Raw genomic sequence first — 22682 nt, forward strand, 5'->3', positions numbered from 1 at the left:
ATGCGCGCGCTATGAATGCTTCTGGAAACATTCACTCTGGAAACATGCTTCCTCGTTTAATCATAAAAATTACAATTTCTTCGATTGTGATTGGTTTAAACAACTCCTATTTTCCACTAATTCACCTGCCAAGTTGTTATCGGACAGTTTGTTATTTAACAGTTCAATAAGCCAATCACATTCAAAGTTGTAGTTAAGTGCGTACATGGGTGCGCTTGCTTGCTTTTGTGTTTTTGGCGCCTAATTACCGGTAGGAGGTGCGGTGGACTTCTCCATTGTAGGAATTTTAATGTAAAATTCCCTTTTCTTTCATAACTTGGCTATTCTTCTTTTCTCGGAAATTGTAATTTTTAGGATTAATTGGTAATAAGACTTCGTGTCCTCCAATTCGGTCTGTAATCATAAACGTGATAAACAAATCGGACTCCCGCTGCACGGTCGTCCGATTTTGTTATCACTCTTATTATAACAGACCGAGTTGGACTCCACTCAGTCCTATTACCATAAGTGACGTCCACGCGCGTAAAAATTCTCCACGAAAGGCACCCGCAAAGGTGGAAAGTAACTTAGAGACATGAGGACATGAGGAATATTACTATCACTAATCGACGTTCAGAGCTTGTCAGATCTGTATGGCTGCCATTGGCTAGACCCTTGAAGCCTCCGAATGAATTTTCATTGCGTTGAATCTTTTTCAGTCAATCAGCTTGAAACCAGTTTGCCGATCATGGAATCCGAAACTCGAAATGCGTGTTGGAATACTTGGGGGAAAACAATGTTTTCTTCTAATAAAGGAGAGATTACGGTTAGCGGAAAATTTACGAAGTGCTCATTGCTCGCCATTTGCAGTTTCTAAAGTGCTCGCAAAACTAAAGGCACTGCTCGCATGCTCGCAAAGGCCGTGATTCGATCTTCCTGTTAGTGAACTCTACGGTGTCACTAAAAGGATCTGTAAGAATTGGATATTAGCTCAAGGAGCAAAACAGATGTTTCGAGAGGCCGTCTACGATAAAATTCTCCTGATTTGTTACTTGATATTCCTATTGAGCCATCATAAACAAAATCTTTATGTACGCACGGCCGTGCTCAATAAAATGACGTGTGCAGTTTCATTTCAGCTGAAGCATTTGGAGGAATTGTGCGACAGCAAAAACATTTGATGGATCATAATTTGCCATAACCAAGTTCAGCCTCTTCATCAAAACGAGGCCTGGTTCACAACCATTTATATGAAAATGAGTTTACTTTGTATGTGAATGAAATCTGATTTTCATATGAAGGATGGGCATCAAGACTCGCTTTCAGAAAGAGGCTAAAGGTAATTCGGAGATGGCCTACATTATTGTTTTATCATTCGATCGCCAAGTTTGTTTTCATATTTAAGACAATCTCTAGCAGCTCACAGAAGCGATCTACCAGTTCTTCACCCGAATGCCTGGTTACAATTACGCATGAGTAAAATATTATTTGCAGCAAAACACATTTAGACGGTATTACGCATGAGTAGACCATTATTTGCAGGCAGTTATTTGCAGGTCACGTGGTGGGCTTTGGGCCAATGAAAAGGAAGAAAAAATGCATAATAATAAATGTAGTTTGCACGATTTGATAGATGACATTCTTCGTCATTTCTGTCGTAACAAAATCACGACGTCATAGAAGCAAACAGTTAATCTTCGCTTTGTGATTCCATGAATTGTCCAGAAAAATAGAAGTAAGAAGTGTTGCAACATGTAATGACTTTTCAAAGAATTGCCTAAACTCAGTGATTGTTCATGAAGTAACTTGGGGAATCCCAACTGACAGGAAGCACACCAGTTGGCTATTTACAAGCGCGGCCTAGGAGTTGAATATGGGACTGGAAAAAAATACTCCAGTCAGTGTCTTTCGTTCTCAGAGGTTACTGCTGTATTTACCTTGAAGCGCGCTATGGAAGCCTGGGTTGGGATAAACGGAAGGCGCGCGGTGCATTACGCGCCCTCCTTTCTATGATCCCCTCAAGAGCCTCTGAAGAAGTGAACTAGTTATTTGTCTCATGATTGAAAAACGTTACTCTGGTTTAAAAATGTAAAAATGTTAGCAAAAATTCTTTTTGTAAAAAGTCCCAACGTTTCGGCTAAAACTTCAGCCTTCATGCAGAAACTCCATCGGATGACGAAAAAGGTTTCCGCATTTTACCGTATGTCAAGGGCACTACGGAACCGATTAAGCGAATCCTAAGCAATTACAATATCAAAGTTGCTTTAAAACCACACCATACCATCGGCAGTTTATTTCCCAAACCAAAAGACCCAGTCCCGAAAGATCAGACTCGTGGCGCAATTTATTCAATTCCCTGTCAAGGTTGTGACAAAAGCTACATCGGAGAAACGAAACGAAAATTTTCCACCCGGCTCAAAGAACATCAAAAAGCGGTTGTAAACAAGCACTCGCACAAGTCAGCTTTAGCGGAACATTGTTTATACTCTGGCCACACCATCTCCTGGGAATCTTCAAAGATCTTACGTACAAGCACAAATTGGCGCAACAGATGTATTTTAGAAGCATGGGAAATTAACACTTGTAGCCGGGAATCCGCTGAACCGTGATGATGGTATGCATTTGCCGCACGAATTTTTAAATTTAGCCCTAAGGGACAGAACATAATTAGCTCCGATTTGCCGATTTGCATAGTATAAGAACGTGCCTTTTCAACAAATTCCTTGTCACTTTCCCCTGATGAAGGCTGAAGTTTTAGCCGAAACGTTGGGACTTTTACAAAAAGAATTTTTACTAGAATTTTTACATTTTTTAAACGAGAGTAACGTTTTTCAATCATGAATCAACCACCTGGTTACAGGACTATCTTTAATAGTTATTTGTCATCTGGTTTCGAGTCCTAAAACATCAAGTTATAATTAAAACCTCTTAAGGTCTTAGTTTCGCTTTTGTGAAAGTCTCTTTCATTACGATGAGCTCTCCTAATTTGACTGTCGGTAAAAGCCAAAATTAAAGAACAAAACTAGAAAGAGAAAATGCCCCGTAAATCTAGAAAAATATTCAATTGAAATGAAATGCATGTCTTTTAATCAGTTCAAAGGAGACTGTACAATGATCATCGTTGCTGGCGAAACATGAATACTGTAAACACTCGCATTAGCTACATTATTTAAGCTTCTATCTAGTTACTTATTATTTTTAAGTCATTCCTTATCACCTACTTTACGAACTTACTACTTGAGTAATTTCACTGGTTTGGTCGCCAACTCGAAAGCGTCAGCTTCTTTGGCCACTAGATTCTTCATTTCATTTGGTCTGTTTTTCTGTTTTTTTTTTTTTTCTTTACTACTGTACTTCAAATATCGTAGTTGAAACAAGTGTGAGCAAATAAACTTGCACTTGAAGCTACTCGAACACTAAAAACTGAATTCAAAGCTCCGAGCTAGAGCCCTGGTCGAAAAGCGCATGATCGCAAATGATGGTGTAGAATCAACGTTTTGAGCTTAGGACTAATCTGAATGTCACTGGCAAGGGCCTGCAGCGAAGCAAACTTTCTACTGAAATTGTTTTGAAATCGGCGGCGGTATGATGAAACAAAACAAGTGGCTGATTTATGGCTTAAAAATTGTCCCTTGTAGGAGGGTTATTCCCAGGTCTAGGTCCCTTCAGATCTGGAATATGCTCATGCTCTACATGTCCCTGTTTATCCCTTGTGGGGGTAGTGTTTATTTGCTCACTGCCTTCAAAACCAGATGTTTTCCACTCAAGTCAGCCTGTGTCCCAAGATTTCTCATGTAAACAGTTCTCTGCTGTTTATAAATCCTCCTAAAAGACACACTTTTCTTCTCTATAGAAATTGAGAGTATGAAAACAGAAGCAATAGTGGACTTAAAATAAACTGTCTTCGATTACAATTATGGCAAACGTGAATGCGAGTCGTTATATCATGTAAATGCACAATGATGGTTACAGGAAAATTGAATTCTAACTACTCAATATCATACGTTTCCGTTGATGTCAGGTTTAAGAAGTTACATCAAGACAATATCAGCAAGTACTAGTTGAGTATTTTCCTTATTCCCATCACCATATTGACCTTCTAAGACGAAACTTAATGTCGATCACTTAATTACTACTGACTGCTGGCTATTATCTCACTTACTGATCATTTACTACTTTCGTTTCTCAATAATCAGTCTCTTACGGAGTTACGTCTCGCAAAAATTAAATCGTCCCATTGACACAAACGTGTCTGTTTTCAGGGGAAAGGTGGACGTCATCTTGAATTTCACTGAAATTGAATTTCACTGAAAGCCAGACACTGGGTATAACGCTGGCGAAAGGCAAACCTGCAAAAGTAGAAACATAAAGAATCACTGTAACTCTGTAACAGATATACTCGCCAAATGCAAATAGAATGATTTCCTCCTTCATATAAGACAGGTAAAAAGCACGACCAGATCCAGGGAAGGGACTGAATGAGTTTCAACCCACCCTGCCCCCTTTGGGCAGTATTTTCAGTTATTTGTTTGACTCTTTGTTAAAAGATATAATAGAATAAAATTGTTGTATACGTAGTTAATTCACTTCAACCAATCGACTTCTTGCCAAGTTAAGAAAAGATAAGATAGACTTCGCGACTGCATAATTAACTTTTGGTTTTCTGGTGAAAAAATAAGGTAACTTCCAGCTTTTATATCATGCCTTGACAAAGGCTTTAAAGTCTCAAGAATATAGGAAATTACGTTTAAATCGGATAAAGTTTCTGAGATGCATAACCCCGGACCCCTTGAAGCTCAAGCCTGCAGCGCTCGCCATCCACGCCGATGGCAGTCGGAAGTAATTAACGCGGACAACCCCACTTTCATGAATTCTTGGATTCAGCATGAAAAAGTAACCTCAACCGAGTTTCCTGATATAATTAAGGTGTGATTATTTCGTTGGTTGCGTAAACCTAAAACTTATTCGGAAGTGAAGTTAAAGATTAATGCTTTGCACGAGTCAGAAGTATCAAATCTCTTCTTTCTTTAGGAAAGGAGATTCTTGTTACAGCCGAGAGGAGTACGCATTGAACCAAGTTGAGCAAAACAACGTGATATGTTATCAGTGACCTATCTGTGTGAGCTCGCTATTGATTTTTATAGTTCACCACTAAATTTTCTCCAATTCTTATTGGTTTAAATGGATCACTTGACGCGGTAGTGTTCATCCATGGAGAGACATTATCAACCCATAGTGCCCGTCGAGGGAAAATACCCAGATGGATGGTACTCGTCCGAAGAAAATATTTTTCTGTGAGCAAGCCAATAGATTGCTTATGTCACGTCTCAGAACTATCGGCCTGATAGTTGCCCCTTGGAGATTTCATGTTTTTAAAACATGAACTGGCGTGCGTAAAATAATTTAGTGGTGAACAATAAAGACAATAGATTGTTTATGTCTCAGAAATCTCGACATGATAGTTGCCCCTCGAAAATTTCGTGTTCTTAAAACTAGAAATGGCGTGCGGAAAATAATTTAGTGGTGGACAATAAAGACAGTATGATTGTTTATCTCTCGGAACTATCGGCCTCATAGTTGCCCCTTGGAAATCTCATGTTTTTAAGAGGCGTCCACTGTAATTTTCAACTATGGCCATTTGGACCAGAAAAAATCAAATTCCTCAAACTTTCTCAGATGAATGGCCTAGATAAGTGATTCACAAAAATATAACTTTCAGTTCAATTCGATTCGTATTTTAGCGCTGGGGCCACCATCTTGGTTTTGCCCCTCTGAGGGGGCTTTCAGCGGCCATTTTAGGGCACATTTTTAACAATTTGCCATACAGAGAAAACGATCTAAATCCGGGTAAAAACCCTTTATTCGAGACAAGCAAATGTTTCTTGTTACATTGAGAGGCTGTTTTGGCAATTTGATCATCACCTGATTTTTCTACAGAATTTTAAATTTCTTCCCTTTCGGACTACTCATGAAGCGCCACAAAATAGGCGAAGTTTAAAGGAAAATATCGCCAAAAGTACATCACTTGAGATCCCAAAACTACCCTCCACTTAAAGAGAAACGTCTCACCTGTAAAAACATGCAATAAAATTTTGGGGCAGTTAAAACTGTAAAATGTTAGAAGAAGAAGTTTAAGCTGTGTTTTTGTCAACAAAGAACGCCGTCCTAATTAGCATAATAACATGAAAATAACGATGCACAGAGAAAATAATGATATATTCCACTTACCTCGCGACATGTCGACAACTGGATGTTCCACGATGCCTCATGTTATATTTCCAGTATGTTTCAGCCACATTTTCGGTGATTAGTGTACGAAATCACTCTCAGACATCGCCACGGTTAAGCAGATTTCAACTCTCCGAAGCCCGCTTCATAACATCTATCAATATTATTTGTCTTTTGCCTCATAAGCTGCCGTTTACAAGAAGTTTCACAGTTTGCTGAGATCCTAACTGACCCAGAAGTCTGTTAGCAACCTTTAAAATCTTCCTTTTAATCGAGGATTCTCATCAAGAACTCGTTTAAGCTCAGTTCTGTTTTGATCTGTTATGCACTCGCCATTATTCCACAGATTGCGTTACATTTGACGAATGTGCATTCCAACGGGTAGGGGTATGGTGGGTAGGAACTGAAAATGTAACCGACATTAAAGCCATTTTACGCATCTCTGTGGCTAAGGTAGTAACTGGCTTTCCCAGAATGATTTGAACATGAGCTTCTGCTTGCAGGTATTTTGTAGGTTATTTTTGCCGAGTAGGTGAGGGGGGGGGGGGGGGGGGGAGGTCGTGTATTAAAAAAAAAAAAGAAAAAAGAAAACGATAGACAGTATCAGGTCAAAAGATTATGATCTGTGTATCTTGATCAGCTTTATCAGTTCATCAGTTAGGCCCTATTAGGGGTTTTCAGGATACTGGATATTTGGGTAAAAGATTAACAGGATGCAAGACATTTAGGAGAAAAATTAATGGGGTAGAGCGTGTTTAGATCAGATAAAGCGGGACAGTTGTGTCTTTCGCTGTCGGAAGTGCCATCAAATTTTGCAAAAGACAACAGACTCACGAATAGTGCGCAGGAAGTAATGATAAGCGACGTTTTATTGAAACTTCTTACATTTTCTTAGCCGTGTCACTTTTCCATCAGAAAAGAAACTGCTCAGATAATTACTGAAGGGCAGTTAAGGACGGTACTTTCTTTTTTAGGCATGGTTTAAACGCCAGGCGCGCGCTTGGGTTGGAACTAGTGACGTAATTAACTACCCTACCAAGCGCGCGACTTAAAAAAAATTCTATTGTGGCCGAAACAAATTTCGCACTAAAATTACGAGCCTGTACTAAAACCGGGATTACCAGATAAGCAACATATCGCTAAGCACTAACTGTGAACGGCTTCCAGCTGAAAAACAAAACTACCTTTTATCGTATCCGTAGAAAAAATCATACTGAAATTCGACTGTACATGGCATAATGCGCGCGCAAAACAACTGCGAAAGACGTCAATGTTTAACTTACTTGGAAAGTAGCAGGAAAAAAAGTAACGGACACCGACAAAGTTTTCGAAAGGATGAAACAACTCCTTCAATTTTTAACAAAGGGGTGATTACAGCTACATTTTATGGTATGAATTGGAAATGGCAAGCCTATTCGACAATGCATTAGTTTTTGGCTGTGAGGAAAAGTTATAGACTGTATTTTGGCTAAGCCAGAGGAGTGCTGTTGCGACGATTCTGTTATTAAATACATATCAAAAGTGGTTTTTATGTTACCACTTACCACGTAGTTTAAAGATGTTTTTTAATATGTTTAGTTTTCTACATGTAAAGGCGAACTGCAGGAGAATCTGTGAAGAAATATCTTTACCTTTTTTTCAGAAAAATGCTACCGTCAGCAGTAGCTAATTATCTCGGAAAAATTGAGGACTACCCCCAGTTCTCTTTGTGGATTCTAATAACCCTGGCTAAGATCTACTTTTTCCACGTTTTCTTAATCTGGCGGAAACACGTTTGTATTTTGTAGGCACCATTCGTTATGAGCCTGAGGCACCCCACAACCGCTAATGTCGTTCAGTTCTGTGATGGAGCACAGCTGCATGTCTGCACAGGACTAGTTTTCAACCCTATGCAGGGCGCTTTAAAATACCCGCATCTATCAAGCGAAGCACTAATGTTGACGCTTAGCTTTTTAAAGACATTATAGATGCGTTTAAGGCACACAAGTTGAATGAGTCATTAAAGCAATTGGATGAATTAACTGACACTTGTCAAAAATATCTGCAGCTTGATTCTCAGCGGTTGTTGTGTCTTCTTGGAGGACCTTCTCCTGTCTGTTTCTAAGCTTTGAAGCCATTCTCGAGAGGAAGGATTAAACGTGGCAAGGAGTCAGGAACTCATCACAGGTGAACCGCCTAATTCTGGCTTCACCTTTTGAGCGCCTCATCTTTTGTGCTACAGTAATTGCTTCGACTTTTATGACCATTTCCTGACCTGAGAAAAACTTTTCTTGCGCACTGCTTGTCAGTCTGTTGCCTTTCGCAGCATTTGATGGCATTTCGGGCGGCGAAAGACACAAGTATAACGCTGAACAAAAAAAACACAAGGAAGAGGCTTTTTATTGGAGTTCTATCCGTATTCTATTGGTAATAAATGAAAATTCTCGTCAAAAACTAATGGCTGTCAATGAGATTAGGATAGTTGTTTACAAATATGGTATGGAATGTTGTGCCTCGATCTCTTTGCAGACACAAAGGTTGCCATGGAAGAAATTCGTGTTAAACGGTACAGAATTCGGGACACATTTCATTCTCTGTGTATTTCTCCAGCCTCTTCTTTATCTATCTATTCAGTGTAATAAGTGTGGGCTTCGAAATTACTGACAAGGAGCTGCGTTACCTAACCTTAAAACCCCTAAAATCTGATACAAAACTTTCATATTCCATCGTGATATAAGTACTAAGAGTCCAGAATAAATGCTTATAGCAGTTGACATACATTTATTTCATCCTAAATAGCTGACCATTGTTGAGGCCCCATTGTGGGGGAGGGGGGGTGGGGTGTCGGTGTATCCCTTATCCTGTTAATTTTTGTCCTAAATATCTTGTATCCTGTTAAATCCAGCTCAACGATTTCCTCCTCAATTAATGTCCTGTTTTATCTGATCTAAACATGCTCTACCCCATTAATATTTCTCCTAAATTTCTTGCATCCTATTAACTTTTTACCCAAATATCCAGTATCCTGAAAACCCCTAATAGGGCCTCACTGGCCTCAATGATGAACTGATAATGCTGATCAAGATACACAGATCATAATCTTTTGACCTGATACTGTCTATCGTTTTCTTTTTTCTTTTTTTTTTTTTTAATACACGACCTCCCCCCTCCCCCCCTCACCTACTCGGCAAAAATAACCTACAAAATACCTGCAAGCAGAAGCTCATGTTCAAATCATTCTGGGAAAGCCAGTTACTACCTTAGCCACAGAGATGCGTAAAATGGCTTTAATGTCGGTTACATTTTCAGTTCCTACCCACCATACCCCTACCCGTTGGAATGCGCATTTGTCAAATGTAACGCAATCTGTGGAATAATGGCGAGTGCATAACAGATCAAAACAGAACTGAGCTTAAACGAGTTCTTGATGAGAATCCTCGATTAAAAGGAAGATTTTAAAGGTTGCTAACAGACTTCTGGGTCAGTTAGGATCTCAGCAAACTGTGAAACTTCTTGTAAACGGCAGCTTATGAGGCAAAAGACAAATAATATTGATAGATGTTATGAAGCGGGCTTCGGAGAGTTGAAATCTGCTTAACCGTGGCGATGTCTGAGAGTGATTTCGTACACTAATCACCGAAAATGTGGCTGAAACATACTGGAAATATAACATGAGGCATCGTGGAACATCCAGTTGTCGACATGTCGCGAGGTAAGTGGAATATATCATTATTTTCTCTGTGCATCGTTATTTTCATGTTATTATGCTAATTAGGACGGCGGTCTTTGTTGACAAAAGCACAGCTTAAACTTCTTCTTCTAACATTTTACAGTTTTAACTGCCCCAAAATTTTATTGCATGTTTTTACAGGTGAGACGTTTCTCTTTAAGTGGAGGGTAGTTTTGGGATCTCAAGTGATGTACTTTCGGCGATATTTTCCTTTAAACTTCACCTATTTTGTGGCGCTTCATGAGTAGTCCGAAAGGGAAGAAATTTAAAATTCTGTAGAAAAATCAGGTGATGATCAAATTGCCAAAACAACCTCTCAATGTAACAAGAAACATTTGCTTGTCTCGAATAAAGGGTTTTTACCCGGATTTAGATCGTTTTCTCTGTATGGCAAATTGTTAAAAATGTGCCCTAAAATGGCCGCTGAAAGCCCTCTTAGAGGGGCAAAACCAAGATGGTGGCCCCAGCGCTAAGATACGAATCGAATTGAACTGAAAGTTATATTTTTGTGAATCACTTATCTAGGCCATTCATCTGAGAAAGTTTGAGGAATTTGATTTTTTCTGGTCCAAATGGCCATAGTTGAAAATTACAGAGGGCACCTCTTAAAACTAGCATATTGCCCTCAAAGCTTCGCCTCTCACGCAAATATTTGTTTTAAGACCATCAAATTACCGCGGGGCAGCTATCAGCCATTAGTTTCTCGACAGAAACACTCTATTATTTACTTAACATACCCAAGTATCAGGTTACTAGAAAACTTCTCAATCCGATTGGCTAAACATGCACTCAAACAGTGCCTCCAGTAGTGTTTTTGTGGTTATAATCGAAAGAAAGGTATCTTAAACAAAACATCCACTAAATAACTTTTGATGACAATGTTAGAACATCCACTGGGTTATGCTAAGGCATTTAAACTGCACACTCTTGGTTTCAATCGGCTTCATTAACCAGGGTGAAGCCTTAAGTCAACTATCAGATGATCAGTACCTATCGCAAACATTCCTAATATAAAACAAAAGTTGCATACCTTTAACATAAAAGGACGCTGGTTGAGTTCAAAATTATTAGCTTAGCTAGCAAAAGTTTCGTATTTAAGGAAACTTACTTTTATTTTCCGAAGTCAAATGTCACGTTATCTCCAATCAGCAAAAATGGTGCCCATTCGCAAACCATGTCAAAGCCGTTAGCTCTCATCCACTTCATGGCCTGGTGAAGAGATTCACTCGCACTCTCACCCCGAACAAGATGCTCGTAGAAGCGACACATCAGCTGCTCTGTTGCTTTGTCACTTATGGCCCAGAGAGCCACCAAAACAGACCGTGCACCGGATCCTAAGAACGCTCGAGCAATCCCAACGACTCCTTCGGCTCTAATCTGCCCACATGCACTATGACAGCAGCTAAGTACCACCAGTTTAGCTCGTAGTTGAACGTTTGCAATGTCCGACATCGTCAATAGGTAATCTTCCTCTTCTGGAATCCTGTTAGGACGGCGTACCGGAGAAAGAGCAATTTCTCCTCTGTCGGCATTACCATGGGCTGCAAAATGTATCAGACTCACTGAATGTAACCTGTCAAGTACCGCCTGCTTTGTTGCGTGCTGTCCTAACAAAGGTTGAACTCCTAGCAGTCGTCCAATCATAACTGCTTCATTCAATGCACAGGGTAACCTGGAAAAAGGCATTTCCTCTCTTTTGTAACGCACCATACCGACAGCTGGATCCCCAACTATCAGAGCACCAGTCTGACTGTGATAGTATGAAGGACTGTCCCGAATGAGCTTTAGAGTTGTCAAAGAAGGAACGATGCGGATTCTGTATTTCTCTGATAAATACCTCCCTGCTTCATCCTTTAACGCTGGAAATGGAACTTGGTTTAAGCAGCGATCAGGAACAACAATGAGCTCGAGCTCCTCAAGTAGATCAACTACCGGACTGATTAACATTCTGTAGTACAAAGAAAAGCTCGATTCGGAGTTTCCACTTTCTTCGTCTTCCTCCTCTATAAGTCTCAATGCTGCGAGGCTCTGAACTTCATTTAAAGATCGATCTTCACAATCTTCCTCGGGCAAAATACCAAAGCCTCGAAAGCTTTTGGCGAGGAAATTATCTAACTTCCCAATTAGTCGAGCATCAATTAGTTTCTCATCCACTGTTATTCTTCGGAAATGAATGATTCCACTTGTCTTGAGAACCCAGAAAAACAGATTATGATCACGATAAGAAATGTACACACAAGAAGAGTTGCTTTCTTTTTTCATAATATTTTCAATACCAATCCACGATTGCGGATCAGCTGAGATGTGGCTTTCAACAGAATACTGAGTTGCCATCAAGTCTGCTAATGCCCTAGCCCGTGCCAGCTCTAAAACATAAAGTGCATGGTTTGGATTTCCCCAAAAACAAAAGAATGCACTAAGAATTTGGTAGGGAAAATTGCGAACGTCTAAGGACGAGACCTTAAAATCGTCGTTTTCCCCTAAGAAACTTCGTAAAGATTCGCTTTTGTTCATACTCAGAAACAAACAGTCAAACGCTTCCTGGATCTTGTATTGGAATAACTTCACCACTGTAAGAACACAAAGAATGTTAAACTCCTTGTCTAAGTCTTCAATGTCTCGCGTAATTGACAATGCCTTCTCAATATAATCTTCAGCCATAACATATTCACCAACCAATCCATACAACGCTCCTAAGTTGGCGTGATCTGCTGCCTCCCCTTCTTTGTCACCAATTTGCATCCTGATGGCAAGTGCTTTCTCAAGAAATTCTTTAGCATTGTCATATTGACCAAGAGGTATAGACACAGTTCCTAAGTTTCCGTACGAGATAGCTTCTCCACTTTTGTTACCGATTTGTATTCTGATAGCAAGTGCTTTCTCAAGATTTTCTTTAGCCTTGTCATATTGACGAAGAGATGTAAACACAGCTCCTAAGTTTTCGTACGAGCTGGCTTCTCCCTCTTTGTCACCAATTTGTATTCTGATGGCAAGTGCTCTCTCAAGATATTCTTTAGCCTTGTCATATTGACCCAGAGATTCAAACACAGTTCCTAAATTTCCGTACGAGCTGGCTTCTCCATATTTGTTACCGATTTGTATTGTGATGGCAAGTGCTTTCTCATGATATTCTTTAGCCTTCTTATATTGACCAAGAGATTTAAACACAGTTCCTAAGTTTTCGTACGAGCTGGCTTCTCCATTTTTGTCACCGATTTGTATTTTGATGGCAAGTGCTTTCTCATGATATTCTTTAGCGTTGTCATATTGACCAAGAGATGCAAACAAAGTTCCTAAGTTTCCGTACGAGCTGGCTTCTCCCAGTTTGTCACCGATTTGTATTGTGATGGCAAGTGCTTTCTCAATATATTTTTTAGCCTTGCCATATTCACTAAGAGATAAAAACACAGTTCCTAAGTTTCCGTACGTGGTGGCTTGTCTATTTTTGTCACCGTTTTGTATTATGATGGCAAGTGCTTTCTCAAGATATTCTTTAGCCTTTTCATATTGGCCAAGAGATGTAAACACAGTTCCTAAGTTTCCGTACGAGCTGGCTTCTCCGTCTTTGTCACCAATTTGTATTGTGATGGCGAGTGCTTTCTCAAGATATTGTTTAGCCTTGTGATATTGACCAAGAGATAAAAACACAGTTCCTAAGTTTACGTACGACCTTGCTTCTCCCTTTTTGTCACCGATTTGTATTGTGGTGGCAAGTGATTTCTCATGATATTCTTTAGCCTTGTCATATTGACCAAGAGCTTGAAACACAATTCCTAACTTTCCGTACGAGCCGGCTTCTCCCTCTTTGTCACCAATTCGTATATTGATGGAAAGTGCTTCGTCAAGATATTCTTTAGCTTTGCCATATTCACTAAGAGATAAAAGCACAGTTCCTAAATTTCCGTACAAGGTGCCTTCTCCCTCTTTGTCACAAATCTGTGTTTTGATGGCAAGTGCTTTTTCAAGATATTCTTTAGCCTTGTCATATTGACCAAGAGATTCCAACACAGTTCCTAGGTTTCCGTAATCTGCTGCCTGTCCGTTTTTGTCACCAGTTTGTAATCTGATGGCAAGTGCTTTGTTAAAATTTTCTTTTGCTTTGTCGTAGTCACTGAGATAATAAGATATAATTCCAATCTTTTCATAAGTGTTTGCTTCATTCCTTCTGTCACCCTTTTCTTTCGGGATATTAATCGCTTTCTCATAAAGTTCTCTGGCTTCTAGGTATTTATGCTGCTGTGTATATATGTCGGCCAGTTTTACCATATGATTTCCTTCCTCGTCTGTTTTACCACGCTTGCGGTAAATGTCAAGAAGTTTCCTACCGTAGATAAGTGCTTTGGTATGATCAGGGATAAGACAGTACGCCCTGAAGGATGTTTTGTAGATACCAATATGGAGTGAATTGAAAATTTCTCGTTCCATTTTTAGCACTTTATTATTTAGGGGCATCAAACATTCCTTGCAAATCTCAATGGCTTTTAGAGCACGACCAGTGTTGAGAAGGAAGGTAGCAACAACCAAGCCAATAAAGATGGCTTGTAAAATGTCGTCTATGTTGTTCATGGCGACTTCCTTTATGTACCCTAATAAAAATAACACAAATGAAGCTTTTTAGTTATTTAGGGTAATAATATTCTATAGTAAATGGTTAGAACCCAGGAGTATCAGTAGTTCGTATAATGTGATCGTCCGGGTGAGGGTAGCTCTGAAAAGAACTGTTGTTGGTGACTGACCTTTTCACAAGCTGAGCGGAAGTCATCTTCAGAGTCAAGTGAATAGTGTTTGTCAGTTGATGATGTTATAAGTCTGGTCCGTCGAACGTGATTGGTCAGTATAGCCCTGATGGTATTGGCTAAAACGCTCGGGTAAAGTTTGTCATCAGTCATTGGTGTGTTTCGATCCGTCTATTGTTAGTCAAATAGGTCGGTTTTTGGTCCGTGTATTGTTAAATCGATCTGTTAGAAGTCCGTTTGTCGGTTTCGTTTCCGTTATGGATAAGTCGTTTGTAAAGCGCTGGTAGTTGTTGACATGTATTAAAAGGCGTTTGTTCTAGGTTGGTATACCAGCTTTCCAGAGTCAGTCGTTGAAAATAGTTTGTACTGTAGAAAAGCACTGAGCAGAGTTGCAGTCAATGCTGTGGTTTGCCAGTTGTCGTACAGCAATGTGATTGTTGGCGTCACCATTTCTCCTAGCTCGTTTGTGTTCAGTCAGTCTCGTGTCAAGTGTCGTAACGTAGTTATAAGCTGACTCTGGAAAGCTGGTACACTAACCCAGAACAAACGCCTCTTAACAGATGTCAACAACTACCGGCGCCTTACAAACGACTTATCCATGACGGAAACGAAACCGACAAACGGACTTCTAACAGACCGACTTAACAATACACGGACCAAATCCGACCAAGTTTACTAAAAATAGACGGATCGAAACACAACAATGACTGATGACAAACTTTACCCAATGCATTTAACCAATACCGTCATGGCTATGCTGACCAGTCACGTTCAACGGACCAGACTTATAACATCATCGACTGACAAACACTATTCACTTGACTCTGAAGATGACTTCCGCTCAGGTTGTCGAAACGTCAGACACCAGCAACAGTTCTTTTCAGAGCTACCCTCACCCGGCCGATCACACTATACGAACTAGTAATAATATTCCTTCCAACGTTCTCTTACCTACAATCATGGACAAAAGTTTTGGAACAAATTTGCACTTTTGGCGCTCTTCCGCACACAAAAGACGCGAATACAACTTCACCTACCTAATTCTCGCCCCCCCCCCCCATCCCCACCCCCATACAATGTTGAAAACTGCAACGTTGAAAAGCCAAAAGCAGCGCTTGTTTTAAACTTTAGTAGTAAAAACACATACAATTCGTTAAATTACATAACTGTGCCAAGGATTTTTGTCCACAATTGTAGATGTAGGTGTCTAAGTGGTTACTGGAGAATCGAACGGTGGGGTAACCCTGCTTAGGACTAGTATTTCGTCTGTACAAATAGCGCTGATCCAAACGCGAAAAAGCTGAGGACGAGTCCATTAGCTAAATGCTGCTATTGTTTTCGAGTGTCTCGAGGCCCTGATAAAACGCGGAAGGCGAGTTTTTGAACGGCTTCCCAATCACTTCCTATCTATTAGGTTTTGTCACACAAGCGTCATCAAGTACAGCTAGTACATGACGTCAGAGTTATTCATTCCGACCGACGTGAGTCCGTTAGCGTTTTTAAGCGTTTAATATTTTAGTATTGTTCCGGTTTTTTTTCTTCGCTCAGGAATCACCGTTAAGCTTTAGACCGATTACAAATCCTTTCTCTAGCTTCTCATTTTTGTTGTTTTGAGTTCAGTTTGGCAGTTAGAGGTTTTGTTTTGAAGTCCCATTACCTGAGCAAGGACAAGACATAAAAAATTAACCACATATGAGGCCCGATTTCTAATCTAAATTGAGACCAGACTGAAAGTGCTCTAACCATACATACAAGATGCTCACCAAATATAGGGAACTGAGACGTTAATTAGATGGTAACACTACACCGATTTTAAAACTAGGGACACAGAGGAAACAGTGCTGTTGTTTCAGTAAATAGATACCCCAACAAACGCAGACCAACAACAAAAACCAAATCAAGGCCGATATCAAAATTTATACATCGTCAGTAGTAAAGGCAGCCACAAAGTCAACTTAGTTTTCTCTAATACACTCATGAATCTACTTCAAAGTGTCCGAGGAAATTAAATCAGACCAGTAAAAGAGCTTTACCCTGAACATAGTCGGCACAGTGTCGCATTCAAAGGTTAATTCGTTAAAAGTATATGTCTGATGTGTGACTATTTCCAGTTTTGTCCTACTCTGCTCCAAATGAAGGTGACGCTTGGACTAATAAATGTTCGCTGTTTTTTTCGATCATCAAATTCGCAAAATTTTCTAGGGTTCTTTCTTTCCGTTTAAAATGTAAAGCGACTGTTAACAGTTTGTGAGATAATTTTAGCCAAATATGAATAACAAAGTTAACACTGATTTGCACTCAACACTTCTACTGATTCGCCAGAATGAAAACAAAAACAAATATGCGCCAATAACGGGAAATTTCCCTGCATGTCAAAATAATAAATAGGGAAATGTTAAGCAGATTGATTTTTCTACCAACGGTTTCTGCATTCAATTAGTCATTTTAACTAATCATTTGCGTGACTTCCAGGTAACGCTCAAAAACTGAAAACAAACAGTCATGGGATATTTATTGATGCAAATCTCTTCCAGTGTAAATTATAAGTATTAAACATCGCTAGCATAAACATCTTATATGTGAATGTCACGGTATCAGTCACCAACAGCTTAGAGTTAATAACCTTACCGTTTTCAGTCTCTCGATCCTCGGACGAAATTGAATTAAAAGGGATAGAAACTGAAAAGAAAAGCAAATGCAAATTAGAATTGAAAAAGGTTCAAACGTTGTGCAAAACAATCGAATTAAATCAGTTCTCCTAAAAAATGTAACAGTTTTTGCTATCTCCACTTTTTTTTTGTTGAATACTGACATTACAGTCCAACGCCTTTCAATTGATATTGCGTTGTTGACCATAGTTAATAGTTTGAAATGATTATGAAGCCCGACAAAGTTCTTCGTTGTATGTTTTTGTACTAATTTTGGCCTTAACCATGCATAAAACACAATGCATAATTGTTTCTGCTTAATAGACTATATAAATTAACTGAAACGGTTCGGTTATGTGACTTATGCATGGTGTATGGTGGTAAAGCGAAAGAATATTTAGAGTCGTAGACCTTCCAACATAAATCTTGGCATCTTTGTTTGCTCTTCTAAAGCTTGTCGGGCTTCAAAACTATTCCCTCCACTAACCATGCGTTGAATGAATAGAATTTACATTCCTCGTCTTCCTATCATAGAAACTGACTAACTTGTCTGAAGTCAAATAAGACAAGTAAATAAGCATGGCTTTTGCCATCGTTCTGTTGTAATTTTTCATTTGTCTTATATGCGAGTGATCATTTCATAATTTACTTTGCAGGTTCACTGATTCCCTTTGTCGCCTTCTGGTGGTAACAATATCAGTTCACAGAACCAAAATCTTTCCCGTTCTTACAGGAAACGATTGAGTTTGCAATTAATCGTCACTCTGTGATTGTCGGAATGTCGTGGCTATCATAATCCAGCTATGCATATATATTATTCTGGCTGGTCAAGGTAGAAACCAGACGATGCAAAGTTACCTAGAGTTGTACTTACAATAGCGGAACTTGCTTTGGAAAGTGAAGCTACAAAACCGCTTAAGGGTTTCTAGATATTTCAAGGAAACACTGTGTCAAAACATATGCTTGGTGGAAGGAGAGATAGGCTGACAATCCAGGCGGGATGTGCAATGCGGGTTTCGGGATAAAAATATCATTCTGTGCAGCCTGTGCAGCCTGTGCTCATTTCAATCAAGAAGTGCGGGCTAACTTTCAAAATGAGGGACGGGATGCGGGATGAAAAACCGCAAATCGCATTTACTCAGTGACTGGAGAGATTAATTTACCTTTCGGGAGTCTTTGGAAGCACTAATGAGTTAAAGAATAGGGGTTTTCAAAACAGCTTGCTAATCGCGTTTCAGTCACACCAGCGTCATTAACTATAACTGGTTTTGAATAGTCTTTAATTTCATGACGTCAGAGTTAAAAGTAGTTTGTGATTACGGTTAAAAGTAGTTAATGATTGAACTCTACTATGAATAACAAAGCTAGTAGAATATTTATTTATACTCACTGGTTTTGGTAAGTCGACCAGAATGAAACCAAATTGAATGATCGTCAATAGCAGGACCTTTTCCTCTAAAAGTAGAAGAGAAGGAAAAGTTGAACAAATTATTACTGCGTAAACGATGCTTTCAAACAATTATTCAGGTGACTTCATTATTCGCGTGACTCACTGATACCTCAGGCTGACAACAAGAAGAAAATTAGTCACTCGATTTATGGAAACCTCTCCCAGTGTAAATTTAAAGTATTAAAAAAATCAGCTATACTTGAAATATGTGCACCCAAAGGTATCAGTCACGGACAGCTTGCAGGTTATAAAGTTACCGTTTTCAGTTTCTCAGTCTTCTGATGAAAACGAAACAAAAGTGATAGAGACTGAAACAACACTAGGTGGTTTCCCTGAAAGACAATAGAAGGTCCAATAGGAAGTCAACGCAAATTAAAATTGCAATGAGTTTTAAACGTTGCGCAAAAAGTAAGCTACATTTTTTCTATTTCCATTCCTTGCTAAACACTGACGGTAAAGTCTAATAGCTTTTAGAGCATATTGGGTTTTTGAGCATAGCTAATAATCAGTGAACTGGTTATCAAGTGAGACAAAGTTCTTTGTTGTAAATTGTTGTTTGCTGTTTGGCTTTTGCCATCGTTCTGTTGTCAGTTTTCATTTTATAATGTACTTTGCACGATTTGGTTGATTTTAGACTCTTTTCTTCTCAGGGTAACAGACATTAGAACTGACAGAGCCAAAAGCTTTGCTATGTGAAGGCAAACGATGAAGCTTGCAATTAATCATCACTTTATGATTATCTGAATGCCGCGGCTATCATAATCGAGCTATATATTATTCTAAAACCAGAAGATACAAAGTTACCTAGAGCTTTACTTACCACGACGGAACTTGTTTTGCAAAGTAAAACTACGAAAATCGCTGGAGGAGTTCTAGATATGTCGACGAAACACTGATTATAATAATACGTCATGCATGGAAGATGCAGTATTTCGATTTGGAGTGTCAAAACACAAGCTTGGCTAGAGGCGAGATTAGTCAGTTGAAAATCCGGGCGGGATGCGGAATGCCGTATTCGAGATAACACGTCTGGACCTGGGCAGCATGTGCTTATTTTAATCAGAAAATGCAGGATAAATGTGATATTAAGGGACGAAATGCAGGATGAATACTAGCAAATCACTTCTACGGAGTGACTGATCACATTAAAAAATGTACCACTACTAGATAATTGGAATCCCTTGATGAGACGCTAAGGACCCGTTTACGACTTCTAAAACGCGCTCCATCTTTTTGTTTCAGTTACACCAGAGTCGCACAGCAAATATGCATGATTACAAACTGGTTTTGATGACCGTCAAAAAAAGGTTGCCAAAGCAGCATCAAAATGTTGACCTGGGTTCTTTCTTTGTGTTGAAAAAGTAGATCGAATGACAACAGTTAACTTGATGATTAAAACCTGCTACACGTATGAATAACAAAGCTAATACTATACATGAAAAAAATTACTCGATTCTGATTGGCTGAGAGCAGTGCGGTTCAAGTGTAACACCAGTGCAAATTACACATCATAATTCTGGATTATGATTGGCTGAAAGACAATAGGAAATTTTCTAAGCCAATGATATCACGTCAAATGATAACGAAAAATCTTCTGGCACCTCCTCCACGCGAATTTTTTTATGTTTATGTTTATTGATAAGGAATCAATGAGTCGGTAGCTAATCAAGTGATTTTTTCAAAAAGCTGAAATTCATTCATTCGCGCAAATTAATTCCAAATTTAACTCGGCACCGTATGATTACCTATACATAACGGCGCCTTAGAGCAATCTATCGCGTTACGTAATAATTTGCGTGACTCTCTATTGGCGCTTACAGCAGGAACAAAATCAGTCACGCGATTCATGAGGTCTCTTTCAGTGTAAATTCTAGCTCTTGTGTACGCGCACTCTATTAGTTACAAATAGCTTACAGTTTAAAAACTTACCCTGTTGAGTTTGTCAATCTTCTCAAAAAAGTGGAACCCAAAGTGATAGAAACTGAAACAGCACTGAGGGAGTTTCCCTGCAAGACAACAGGAGGTCCAATAAGAAGTCAAAACAATCGGAAAAAGGCAAAACAATCGAATAAAAATTTTCAAAAGTAAGTTACATTTTTTTTATTTTCATACTTTGTTGAATACTAACGGTAAAGTCTAACAGTTTTTAAAGCATGTTGGGTTTTTTAACACAGCTAATATTCAGTAAAATGGTTTTATAGCTAGACAAAGTTCTTTCAATTGTTGTATGTTGTTGTTCGCTCTTTGGCTTACCCGTGCATAAAACACAATAGCTCTTAACCTAGTTCTGTCTTATAAGTTAAACGACAGAAACGATTCGTTATCTAGTTATTACACTGTTTAAAGATTTTTTTACAATCCTGGACCTCCCCATACAAATCTTGGCGTCTTTGTTTGCTGTTTTGAAGCTTCTATTGCTTAAAACCACTCCAGTTTACTATTTAACTCTGTGTTTGCTGATTAATAAAATTAACATTCCACGGTGGTTCCTGTCATAGACAGACTGACTTGCTCTAAAGAGAAATATATAAGACAACTAATGAAAGCTACTTTTGCCATCGTTCTGTTGTAAAATGTGGAAGACTGTGAATTGACTTTTGGCCAGTTTTTACTTTATAATGTACTTTGAACGATTTGATTGATTTCAAACTCTCGTTTTCGATGGCAACAGACATCAGAACTGACAGAGCCACAAACTTTGTTGTTTACTGGCAAACAATAGAGCGTGCAGTTGATCATCACTTTATGATTGTTTGAATTTCGTGGCTATCATAATACAGCTATATATTATTTTAACTAGTTAAGAGAGAAGCCAGACGATGCAAAGTTAGCTAGAGCTGTACTTACCAAGTCAGAACTTGCCTTGGAAAGTAAAACTACGAAAACCGCTTGAGGGTTTCTAGAAATTTCGAGAAAACACTGGTTATCATAATACGTCAAGCATGGAAGATGTATTTCGAAGTTTCTGGAGCGTCAAAACGTCAGCTTGACAGGATGCGAGATAAGCTGAAGATCCAGGCGGGATGTGGTAAGCGGGATTCAGAATAAACATATCTTGGCGTGAGCAGCACTTGTTCCGTTCAACTAGGAAATGCGGGATACATTTTATATCGAGGGGCGGGATGGGGGATGAAAAGTACAAGTCATGGCTACTTAATGACTGGAGGAATTAATTTAGCTTTCTGGTGTGTCTGTAAACACAAATGAGTTGGAAAAGAAGGAGTTTTTCAAACAGCTTGCCAATCGTGTTTCGGTCACACCAACGTCGCTACTTAGAGCGGTTTTCAATTGAGTGTCGAAAGTAATTAGACAATTACTTTGGTTTTGGTTTTGGTTTTACTACGGTTTCAGATTGGCTGAGTAGTCTAATTGGTAAGTAACTGGTTTGGTTTTGGTTTTACGACACTCAATTGAAAACTGCTCTATAACTGAGTTTGAGTCTTTAAATACATGACGTCAAAGTTAAAAGTAGTAAGTGATTAACGTCGACGTTGCGGTCAAAAATTCTCTCAGGTTCTGACTTTGTGTTGAAAATTTAAAAGGAAATTGACCGCGAACAGTTTACATCACTATTTCAGTCTGCTATGAATATGTTATAACTAACGGCTAAAATCATTATTTATACTCACTAGCTTTGGTGAGTCACCAGAGTGAAACCAAAACCAATACGCGTCAATAACAGGACCTTTTGCCCTGAAAGGTAAGCAAAAAGGGAAAGTTAAGCAAATTGTTACTACTAAAAAACGGTTATTCTAAACAATCATTTGTGTGACTTAATTTTTCGCGTGACTTACTTTTGACGCTTACAGCAGGAAGAAAATCAGTCACGCAATTCGTGACGTCTCTTCCAATGTAAACTCTAGATCTTGTGTATGTGCTCGCTGCTAGTCACAAATAGCTTTACATTCTATAAACTTACTGTGTTCAGTTTG

At 39.1% G+C, this 22682-nt stretch overlaps 2 protein-coding genes across 2 annotated transcripts in view; both read right to left on the minus strand.

Moving 5' to 3' along the window:
* LOC110045322 (tetratricopeptide repeat protein 28-like) overlaps positions 1 to 22682 on the minus strand; it is a 63143-nt gene that overhangs the window by 37336 nt on the left and 3125 nt on the right. The window lies entirely within an intron of this gene.
* LOC110045320 (uncharacterized) lies at positions 3044 to 21643 on the minus strand. Its single transcript, XM_089296001.1, has 6 exons — positions 21598 to 21643; positions 20680 to 20756; positions 18691 to 18755; positions 17281 to 17331; positions 11025 to 14502; positions 3044 to 4328 (listed from the first exon to the last, which is right to left on the minus strand). The coding sequence occupies exon 5, from the start codon at positions 14480 to 14482 to the stop codon at positions 11027 to 11029; it is 3456 nt and encodes a 1151-aa protein (XP_089152127.1). The 5' UTR covers positions 14483 to 14502; positions 17281 to 17331; positions 18691 to 18755; positions 20680 to 20756; positions 21598 to 21643; the 3' UTR covers positions 3044 to 4328; positions 11025 to 11026.

The sequence above is a fragment of the Orbicella faveolata genome, unplaced genomic scaffold (genome assembly GCF_042242905.1).
Source record: "Orbicella faveolata isolate gen_17 unplaced genomic scaffold, um_ofav_v1 contig_26, whole genome shotgun sequence".
Classification (NCBI taxonomy): Eukaryota; Metazoa; Cnidaria; class Anthozoa; order Scleractinia; family Merulinidae; genus Orbicella; species Orbicella faveolata.